Raw genomic sequence first — 12,064 nt, forward strand, 5'->3', positions numbered from 1 at the left:
CCATCAGTGTCTATGTCAGTTTGAAGCTGCAGACGTTCAACTAAATTTGTAGATCTATTTCTCAGCTTTGTATCATCAGCGAATTTTGAGATCTTGCAATGGAGTCCGATTATCAATACACATGAGAAAGAGAACTGGTCCTAAGACTGATGGCACTCCATTTGTTATGTCTGACCATTCTGAGTCTTGACCATTAGTCATTACCTTTTGTTTCCAGTCAGTCAACCAGTTCCCTGTCCATGGAAGTACAACCCTATCAATACCATGACTTAATTTTTGCTGGTAAAGTTTGACGCGGAAATTTGTTGAAAGCTTTGTGAAAATCTAGATGGATGACCAGCTGCTTTACTTTCGTCATACGTGTTAATTATATCATAAAAGGAATTAACAGATTTGTCAGACATGAACGATTTCGTCGGAAACTATGTTGAGCATCATTATTAAAAAACGGTGGTTCTCTACATGATTTACAATTCTGTCTCGACTGATGGTTTCCATAAGTTTACCTACTCCATACGTTAAGCTAATGGAACGATAACTTCTTGACACTGACTTATTACCTTTTTTGATTACCGATGTTTCACTGGCAAACTTCCATTCATATGGAACTTTGCTTGTAGAAACAACATGTTGAGAAGGGCTGTCAAGCGCTAAATTGTTCCATTTTTCGTCTTTCATTGTTCTCAGATAAAGTTTATCAGGGCCTGCCATCTTATTCATTTTCATTTCATTTATTGCTGAAAGTATGTTTTCGTATATGTTGAAGAACGTCCCCCTCGCATGTCAGTGAAACTGGATTCGGGACATGGTTTATGTCTTCGATCGTAATTCCAGTTGCATCAGTGATATAGATAGATGGGTAGATACATATTTTTTTTTTATATATTTTTGTATATTGAGGATGATTCTGTATGAGCCTTATTGCTTTGTGGGAAAGAATAGCATAAAAATCATTTTGATACATTACTGTAATTATTTTGATGGTTCTGTATTTGGATACTGATATATGGGTATGGAGGTTCTTTGTGTGATTAGGTATATTTAAGTGAAATAATAACAGAGGTTTATTTTTTAGGTTTAACAACAAATTACACCGTGCCAGTAAAAAAATTTGTCAGTACCAGCATATCACCGTCTCTCCCAATATTGTCTCCAAACTTTGGATAGCAAAATGGTGCACAAAGGTATGTACCATTATTTCATGTGAACATATTAAAGTAATTTTTAGTTTTCATCTGGTTTCATAATGACAGGGAGTTGTGAAACATAGAGCAAGCAAGAAGAAAAGTTGGATGCCATTCTCCAGTTTTATAATTTAGTCTTGTTGGTTTTAGTAACAGTGAAGTGACATTGTTATTCATGGGATGTATTTGTTTGACTTACCATTGTCACTTTTGAATGGTAGGGCTGTTTTTTCACATGGTGTGATTATATTTATTTTTCCTTTAGAGAACTATTTGAAATAGAGATAAATCATTTACCAGCAGGCCAGGCAGCAGCCCCTCATTTATGGTATGTTGCACATGCCCAAAAGTTGTGGCAGGTGACTTATGTAGTAATCAAGGTCACCAGCTCATCCCTGAAGACCAAGCTCGAGACATCTTACGTAGCCATCTTCAAACATCTCAAGATTTAACTCTCAAGCAGCTTCGACGTAGTATGACAATGAGAGCCACTATTAAGGAGAGGCTTGAACGTACGGTTCTCAGTGTTGAAAAATTTCTAGAAGAGCTACGGAGAAAGGTGAGAACTAAAGGACTCATAGTGAAGAAATAAATCTTTGGAAGGGAATGTTTAGCAGCATGTTGGAGGGATTTATTATGCATCTCTACCTTATATCAAGGAGTATGCCAATTTGAATGTCAAAATGTAGGAGTTAATGCAAGTTTTAGGGTAACCATGAAGGTTTTAAGACCACAATACTTCACATAACTTAATATCGTGGGGGTAGATATTACTAGCATCTAATTTTTTTTTTTTTTCATTCTTGTCATCATTTCCCACCACAGTGAAGTAGCATCAGGGAGAGTACACCAGCCTCGTGTGCTCACATCCTCACCCTAGGTGTCATAAATAATGTATTGAAGCCAGAAGATCCCCTTTCCTCAGTCAGGCCTCACAGATCATTTAGTGGTTTCCCAGACTGCCCTGGTCAGCCCATTGACCACACATTGCCCTATGTATACTACATAATTCCAAATTTTTTTTATCCTATGCATGCACAAGCCCTTCACACTCCTGAATGCTCAGGTCTCAATAACTCAAAGCTTTTTCACTCCATCCTTCCTGTTCTTTGTGGATCTGCTCCTCCTTGCTCCCTTTACTTCTGACACATTTCCATGTAGTCATTATTTACAAAATATTTTGTTGGTACACCTTGGTCAACTCTTTCAGTCATACTTTGCTTACTACCAAACACACCTCTCTCTTACACTATCATTCCTTCCATGACCAACTCTCTTTTCACCACATATAGTCCTCAGACATTTAATTTTAAACTTATGGTTAGTGACATGAGTGGTGCTACCCAAAGAGGGCAAGGAAAGTGATGTGTTTAAAGCAAAATGTTGGGGACCTTGATTGCCTTGCATATGGTGAAATTGTAGCATCTGTTGTGAGGCATTCTGATGTTGATGAGTCACTATTAGGTAAGATAAAGAAGAATATAAGTGTTCGTAAAGTGTAACATGCTTATTTTTAACCATAAGGTGTTCATGATAGGACTTAAATTGTCTCTCTCAGGAGTCTTTTCCCCTAATTCCCAATTTCTTATATGATTAGTACCTAGCCAACTGTGGTTTTGGGAATGTAGTGTCATTCAGAACAATAATCCTTATGGTGGCAGGGGCTGCTATATGTATAAGGGAATTATTTATTATTTTTTATTTTGCTTTGTCGCTGTCTCCCGCGTTTGCGAGGTAGCGCAAGGAAACAGACGAAAGAAATGGCCCAAACCACCCCCATACACATGTATATACATACGTCCACACACGCAAATATACATACCTACACAGCTTTCCATGGTTTACCCCAGTCGCTTCACATGCCTTGATTCACTCCACTGACAGCACGTCAACCCCGGTATACCACATCGCTCCAATTCACTCTATTCCTTGCCCTCCTTTCACCCTCCTGCATGTTCAGGCCCCGATCACACAAAATCTTTTTCACTCCATCTTTCCACCTCCAATTTGGTCTTCCTCTTCTCCTCGTTCCCTCCACCTCTGACACATATATTCTCTTGGTCAATCTTTCCTCACTCATTCTCTCCATGTGCCCGAACCATTTCAAAACACCCTCTTCTGCTCTCTCAACCTCGCTCTTTTTATTTCCACACATCTCTCTTACCCTTACGTTACTTACTCAATCAAACCACCTCACACCACACATTGTCCTCAAACATCTCATTTCCAGCACATCCATCCTCCTGCGCACAACTCTATCCATAGCCCACGCCTCGCAACCATACAACATTGTTGGAACCACTTTTCCTTCAAACATACCCATTTTTGCTTTCCGAGATAATGTTCTCGACTTCCACACATTCTTCAAGGCTCCCAGAATTTTCGCCCCCTCCCCCACCCTATGATCCACTTCCGCTTCCATTGTTCCATCCGCTGCCAGATCCACTCCCAGATATCTAAAACACTTCACTTCCTCCAGTTTTTCTCCATTCAAACTCACCTCCCAATTGACTTGACCCTCAACCCTACTGTACCTAATAACCTTGCTCTTATTCACATTTACTCTTAACTTTCTTCTTTCACACACTTTACCAAACTCAGTCACCAGCTTCTGCAGTTTCTCACATGAATCAGCCACCAGCGCTGTATCATCAGCGAACAAAAACTGACTCACTTCCCAAGCTCTCTCATCCCCAACAGACTTCATACTTGCCCCTCTTTCCAAAACTCTTGCATTCACCTCCCTAACAACCCCATCCATAAACAAATTAAACAACCATGGAGACATCACACACCCATGCCGCAAACCTACATTCACTGAGAACCAATCACTTTCCTCTCTTCCTACACGTACACATGCCTTACATCCTCGATAAAAACTTTTCACTGCTTCTAACAATTTGACTCCCACACCATATATTCTTAATACCTTCCACAGAGCATCTCTATCAACTCTATCATATGCCTTCTCCAGATCCATAAATTATATATTATATTATTTATTATACTTTGTCGCTGTCTCCCGCATTTGCGAGGTAGCCCAAGGAAACAGACGAAAGAAATGGCCCAACCCCCCCATACACATGTATATACATACGTCCACACACGCAAATATACATACCTACACAGCTTTCCATGGTTTACCCCAGATGCTTCACATGCCTTGATTCAATCCACTGACAGCACGTCAACCCCGGTATGCCACATCGCTCCAATTCACTCTATTCCTTGCCCTCCTTTCACCCTCCTGCATGTTCAGGCCCCGATCACACAAAATCTTTTTCACTCCATCTTTCCACCTCCAATTTGGTCTCCCTCTTCTCCTCATTCCCTCCACCTCCGACACATATATCCTCTTGGTCAATCTTTCCTCACTCATTCTCTCCATGTGCCCAAACCACTTCAAAACACCCTCTTCTGCTCTCTTAACCACGCTCTTTTTATTTCCACACATCTCTCTTACCCTTACGTTACTCACTCGATCAAACCACCTCACACCACACATTGTCCTCAAACATCTCATTTCCAGCACATCCATCCTCCTGCGCACAACTCTATCCATAGCCCACGCCTCGCAACCATACAACATTGTTGGAACCACTATTCCTTCAAACATACCCATTTTTGCTTTCCGAGATAATGTTCTCGACTTCCACACATTCTTCAAGGCCCCCAGAATTTTCGCCCCCTCCCCCACCCTATGATCCACTTCCGCTTCCATGGTTCCATCCGCTGCCAGATCCACTCCCAGATATCTAAAACACTTCACTTCCTCCAGTTTTTCTCCATTCAAACTCGCCTCCCAATTGACTTGACCCTCAACCCTACTGTACCTAATAACCTTGCTCTTATTCATAAATGCTACATACAAATCCATTTGCTTTTCTAAGTATTTCTCACATACATTCTTCAAAGCAAACACCTGATCCACACATCCTCTACCACTTCTGAAACCACACTGCTCTTCCCCAATCTGATGCTCTGTACATGCCTTCACCCTCTCAATCAATATCCTCCCATATAATTTACCAGGAATACTCAACAAACTTATACCTCTGTAATTTGAGCACTCACTCTTATCCCCTTTGCCTTTGTACAATGGCACTATGCACGCATTCCGCCAATCCTCAGGCACCTCACCATGAGTCATACATACATTAAATAACCTTACCAACCAGTCAACAATACAGTCACCCCCTTTTTTAATAAATTCCACTGCAATACCATCCAAACCTGCTGCCTTGCCAGCTTTCATCTTCCGCAAAGCTTTTACTACCTCTTCTCTGTTTTTTTTTTTTTTTTTTTATACTTTGTCGCTGTCTCCCGCGTTTGCGAGGTAGCGCAAGGAAACAGACGAAAGAAATGGCCCAACCCCCCCCCCATACACATGTACATACACACGTCCACACACGCAAATATACATACCTACACAGCTTTCCATGGTTTACCCCAGACGCTTCACATGCCTTGATTCAATCCACTGACAGCACGTCAACCCCTGTATACCACATCGCTCCAATTCACTCTATTCCTTGCCCTCCTTTCACCCTCCTGCATGTTCAGGCCCCGATCACACAAAATCTTTTTCACTCCATCTTTCCACCTCCAATTTGGTCTCCCTCTTCTCCTCGTTCCCTCCACCTCCGACACATATATCCTCTTGGTCAATCTTTCCTCACTCATTCTCTCCATGTGCCCAAACCATTTCAAAACACCCTCTTCTGCTCTCTCAACCACGCTCTTTTTATTTCCACACATCTCTCTTACCCTTACGTTACTTACTCGATCAAACCACCTCACACCACACATTTTCCTCAAACATCTCATTTCCAGCACATCCATCCTCCTGCGCACATCTCTATCCATAGCCCACGCCTCGCAACCATACAACATTGTTGGAACCACTATTCCTTCAAACATACCCATTTTTGCTTTCCGAGATGATGTTCTCGACTTCCACACATTTTTCAAGGCTCCCAAAATTTTCGCCCCCTCCCCCACCCTATGATCCACTTCCGCTTCCATGGTTCCATCCGCTGACAGATCCACTCCCAGATATCTAAACCACTTCACTTCCTCCAGTTTTTCTCCATTCAAACTCACCTCCCAATTGACTTGACCCTCACCCCTACTGTACCTAATAACCTTGCTCTTATTCACATTTACTCTTAACTTTCTTCTTCCACACACTTTACCAAACTCAGTCACCAGCTTCTGCAGTTTCTCACATGAATCAGCCACCAGCGCTGTATCATCAGCGAACAACAACTGACTCACTTCCCAAGCTCTCTCATCCCCAACAGACTTCATACTTGCCCCTCTTTCCAGGACTCTTGCATTTACCTCCCTAACAACCCCATCCATAAACAAATTAAACAACCATGGAGACATCACACACCCCTGCCGCAAACCTACATTCACTGAGAACCAATCACTTTCCTCTCTTCCTGCACGTACACATGCCTTACATCCTCGATAAAAACTTTTCACTGCTTCTAACAACTTGCCTCCCACACCATATATTCTTAATACCTTCCACAGAGCATCTCTATCAACTCTATCATATGCCTTCTCCAGATCCATAAATGCTACATACAAATCCATTTGCTTTTCTAAGTATTTCTCACATACATTCTTCAAAGCAAACACCTGATCCACACATCCTCTACCACTTCTGAAACCGCACTGCTCTTCCCCAATCTGATGCTCTGTACATGCCTTCACCCTCTCAATCAATACCCTCCCATATAATTTACCAGGAATACTCAACAAACTTATGCCTCTGTAATTTGAGCACTCACTCTTATCCCCTTTGCCTTTGTACAATGGCACTATGCACGCATTCCGCCAATCCTCAGGCACCTCACCATGAGTCATACATACATTAAATAACCTTACCAACCAGTCAACAATACAGTCACCCCCTTTTTTAATAACTTCCACTGCAATACCATCCAAACCTGCTGCCTTGCCGGCTTTCATCTTCCGCAAAGCTTTTACTACCTCTTCTCTGTTTACCAAATTATTTTCCCTAACCCTCTCACTTTGCACACCACCTCGACCAAAACACCCTATATCTGCCACTCTGTCATCAGACACATTCAACAAACCTTCAAAATACTCATTCCATCTCCTTCTCACATCACCGCTACTTGTTATCACCTCCCCATTTACGCCCTTCACTGAAGTTCTCATTTGCTCCCTTGTCTTACGCACCCTATTTACCTCCTTCCAGAACATCTTTTTATTCTCCCTAAAATTTACTGATAGTCTCTCACCCCAACTCTCATTTGCCCTTTTTTTCACCTCTTGCACCTTTCTCTTGACCTCCTGTCTCTTTCTTTTATACTTCTCCCACTCAATTGCATTTTTTCCCTGCAAAAATCGTCCAAATGCCTCTCTCTTCTCTTTCACTAATACTCTTACTTCTTCATCCCACCACTCACTACCCTTTCTAATCAACCCACCTCCCACTCTTCTCATGCCACAAGCATCTTTTGCGCAATCCATCACTGATTCCCTAAATACATCCCATTCCTCCCCCACTCCCCTTACTTCCTTTGTTCTCACCTTTTTCCATTCTGTACACAGTCTCTCCTGGTACTTCCCCACACAGGTCTCCTTCCCAAGCTCACTTACTCTCACCACCTTCTTCACCCCAACATTCACTCCTCTTTTCTGAAAACCCATACAAATCTTCACCTTAGCCTCCACAAGATAATGATCAGACATCCCTCCAGTTGCACCTCTCAGCACATTAACATCCAAAAGTCTCTCTTTCGCACGCCTGTCAATTAACACGTAATCCAATAACGCTCTCTGGCCATCTCTCCTACTTACATAAGTATACTTATGTATATCTCGCTTTTTAAACCAGGTATTCCCAATCATCAGTCCTTTTTCAGCACATAAATCTACAAGCTCTTCACCATTTCCATTTACAACACTGAACACCCCATGCATACCAATTATTCCCTCAACTGCCACATTACTCACCTTTGCATTCAAATCACCCATCACTATAACCCGGTCTCGTGCATCAAAACCGCTAACACACTCATTCAGCTGCTCCCAAAACACTTGCCTCTCATGATCTTTCTTCTCATGCCCAGGTGCATATGCACCAATAATCACCCACCTCTCTCCATCAACTTTCAATTTTACCCATATTAATCGAGAATTTACTTTCTTACATTCTATCACATACTCCCACAACTCCTGTTTCAGGAGTATTGCTACTCCTTCCCTTGCTCTTGTCCTCTCACTAACCCCTGACTTCACTCCCCAGACATTTCCAAACCACTCTTCCCCTTTACCCTTGAGCTTCGTTTCACTCAGAGCCAAAACATCCAGGTTCCTTTCCTCAAACATACTACCAATCTCTCCTTTTTTCACATCTTGGTTACATCCACACACATTTAGGCACCCCACTCTGAGCCTTCGAGGAGGATGATCACTCCCCGGGTGACTCCTTCTTCTGTTTCCCATTTTAGAAAGTTAATACAAGGAGGGGTAAACTCTGTTTACCAAATCATTTTCCCTAACCCGCTCACTTTGCACACCACCTCGACCAAAACACCCTATATCTGCCACTCTATCATCAAACACATTCAACAAACCTTCAAAATACTCACTCCATCTCCTTCTCACATCACCACTACTTGTTATCACCTCCCCATTTGCGCCCTTCACTGAAGTTCCCATTTGCTCCCTTGTCTTACGCACTTTATTTACCTCCTTCCAGAACATCTTTTTATTCTCCCTAAAATTTAACGATACTCTCTCACCCCAACTCTCATTTGCCCTTTTTTTCACCTCTTGCACCTTTCTCTTGACCTCCTGTCTCTTTCTTTTATACATCTCCCACTCAATTTCATTTTTTCCCTTGCAAAAATCGTCCAAATGCCTCTCTCTTCTCTTTCACTAATACTCTTACTTCTTCATCCCACCACTCACTACCCTTTCTAATCAACCCATCTCCCACTCTTCTCATGCCACAAGCATCTTTTGCGCAATCCATCACTGATTCCCTAAATACATCCCATTCCTCCCCCACTCCCCTTACTTCCATTGTTCTCACCTTTTTCCATTCTGTACTCAGTCTCTCCTGGTACTTCCTCACACAAGTCTCCTTCCCAAGCTCACTTACTCTCACCACCCTCTTCACCCCAACATTCACTCTTCTTTTCTGAAAACCCATACAAATCTTCACCTTAGCCTCCACAAGATAATGATCAGACATCCCCCCAGGGAATTATGTAGGAAATAAAATGGATTAAAGTGACCAATTTTCTTTGATCTTTCTTTTCTTATAGTGAGATACAAATTTGAAGATGTTATACATGCTATATATGCTATAAGGATTGTTGTACATGTGTGCAGGTTGAAGGGGAGCAACTAGAAGAAGCCGTATTGCAGGAACATTTAGGGGATTTAACTGCCGCTGGTGAAGCACTAAGTGATAGCACCTCAATATCACAGCAAATTGATTCCCTCCAGAAAGTAAGTCATATTTGAGTATTTCCAAGTGAATTTTATTATTATATAATTCTTTTTTTTTTTTTTTTGCTTTGTCGCTGTCTCCCGCATTTGCGAGGTAGCGCAAGGAAACAGACGAAAGAAATGGCCCAACCCACCCCCATACACATGTATATACATACGTCCACACACGCAATATACATACCTACACAGCTTTCCATGGTTTACCCCAGACGCTTCACATGCCTTGATTCAATCCACTGACAGCATGTCAACCCCGGTATACCACATCGCTCCAATTCACTCTATTCCTTGCCCTCCTTTCACCCTCCTGCATGTTCAGGCCCCGATCACACAAAATCTTTTTCACTCCATCTTTCCACCTCCAATTTGGTCTCCCTCTTCTCCTCGTTCCCTCCACCTCCGACACATATATCCTCTTGGTCAATCTTTCCTCACTCATTCTCTCCATGTGACCAAACCATTTCAAAACACCCTCTTCTGCTCTCTCAACCATGCTCTTTTTATTTCCACACATCTCTCCTACCCTTACGTTACTTACTCGATCAAACCACCTCACACCACACATTGTCCTCATACATCTCATTTCCAGCACATCCATCCTCCTGTGCACAACTCTATCCATAGTCCACGCCTCGCAACCATACAACATTGTTGGAACCACTATTCCTTCAAACATACCCATTTTTGCTTTCCGAGATAATGTTCTCGACTTCCACACATTCTTCAAGGCTCCCAGAATTTTCGCCCCCTCCCCCACCCTATGATCCACTTCCGCTTCCATGTTTCCATCCGCTGCCAGATCCACTCCCAGATATCTAAAACACTTCACTTCCTCCAGTTTTTCTCCATTCAAACTCACCTCCCAATTGACTTGACCCTCAACCCTACTGTACCTAATAACCTTGCTCTTATTCACATTTACTCTTAACTTTTTTCTTTCACACACTTTACCAAACTCAGTCACCAGCTTCTGCAGTTTCTCACGTGAATCAGCCACCAGCGCTGTATCATCAGTGAACAACAACTGACTCACTTCCCAAGCTCTCTCATCCCCAACAGACTTCATACTTGCCCCTCTTTCCAAAACTCTTGCATTCACCTCCCTAACAACCCCATCCATAAACAAATTAAACAACCATGGAGACATCACATACCCCTGCCGCAAACCTACATTCACTGAGAACCAATCACTTTCCTGTCTTCCTACACGTACACATGCCTTACATCCTCGATAAAAACTTTTCACTGCTTCTAACAACTTGCCTCCCACACCATATATTCTTAATACCTTCCACAGAGCATCTCTATCAACTCTATCATATGCCTTCTCCAGATCCATAAATGCTACATACAAATCCATTTGCTTTTCTAAGTATTTCTCATTCACACATCCTCTACCACTTCTGAAACCACACTGCTCTTCCCCAATCTGATGCTCTGTACATGCCTTCACCCTCTCAATCAATACCCTCCCATATAATTTGCCAGGAATACTCGACAAACCTATACCTCTGTAATTTGAGCACTCACTCTTATCCCCTTTGCCTTTGTACAATGGCACTATGCACGCATTCCGCCAATCCTCAGGCACCTCACCATGAGTCATACATACATTAAATAACCTTACCAACCAGTCAACAATACAGTCACCCCCTTTTTTAATAAATTCCACTGCAATACCATCCAAACCTGCTGCCTTGCCGGCTTTCATCTTCCGCAAAGCTTTTACTACCTCTTCTCTGTTTACCAAATCATTTTCCCTAACCCTCGCACTTTGCACACCACCTCGACCAAAACACCCTATATCTGCCACTCTATCATCAAACACATTCAACAAACCTTCAAAATACTCACTCCATCTCCTTCTCACATCACCACTACTTGTTATCACCTCCCCATTTGCGCCGTTCACTGAAGTTCCCATTTGCTCCCTTGTCTTACGCACTTTATTTACCTCCTTCCAGAACATCTTTTTATTCTCCCTAAAATTTAATGATACTCTCTCACCCCAACTCTCATTTGCCCTTTTTTTCACCTCTTGCACCTTTCTCTTGACCTCCTGTCTCTTTCTTTTATACGTCTCCCACTCAATTTCATTTTTTCCCTGCAAAAATCGTCCAAATGCCTCTCTCTTCTCTTTCACTAATACTCTTACTTCTTCATCCCACCACTCACTACCCTTTCTAATCAACCCACCTCCCACTCTTCTCATGCCACAAGCATTATGTGACATTCATTTTTTCATTTCATTTATGTGACATTCATTTTTTCATTTCATTTCAAGCTATAAGTTTCAGTTTCTAAATTGTTTCTTACATTTTTCACATGTATATATATGTATGTGTGTGTGTGTGTATGTGTGCGTGTGTGTGTGTATG

The 12,064-nt window shown here is 42.2% G+C and overlaps 1 protein-coding gene across 4 annotated transcripts in view; it reads left to right on the forward strand.

The window, feature by feature from the left end:
- The first annotated feature begins 263 nt into the window (after positions 1–263).
- Positions 264–12,064, forward strand: part of LOC139761673 (uncharacterized) — a 73,852-nt gene continuing 62,051 nt past the window's right edge. Inside the window, exons 1-4 of one of the 4 annotated variants that reach the window (XM_071685997.1) lie at positions 264–282; positions 1,076–1,184; positions 1,485–1,743; positions 9,567–9,686. In XM_071685997.1, coding sequence (XP_071542098.1) covers positions 1,510–1,743; positions 9,567–9,686 — 354 coding nt within the window. In that variant the 5' untranslated portion in view covers positions 264–282; positions 1,076–1,184; positions 1,485–1,509. Of the gene's footprint in view, positions 283–831; positions 860–1,075; positions 1,185–1,484; positions 1,744–9,566; positions 9,687–12,064 lie in introns of those variants that run through there. The other 3 variants (XM_071685999.1, XM_071685996.1, XM_071685998.1) reach the window with 3 other exon arrangements.

Source organism: Panulirus ornatus, chromosome 41 (assembly GCF_036320965.1).
Source record: "Panulirus ornatus isolate Po-2019 chromosome 41, ASM3632096v1, whole genome shotgun sequence".
Lineage (NCBI taxonomy): Eukaryota > Metazoa > Arthropoda > Malacostraca > Decapoda > Palinuridae > Panulirus > Panulirus ornatus.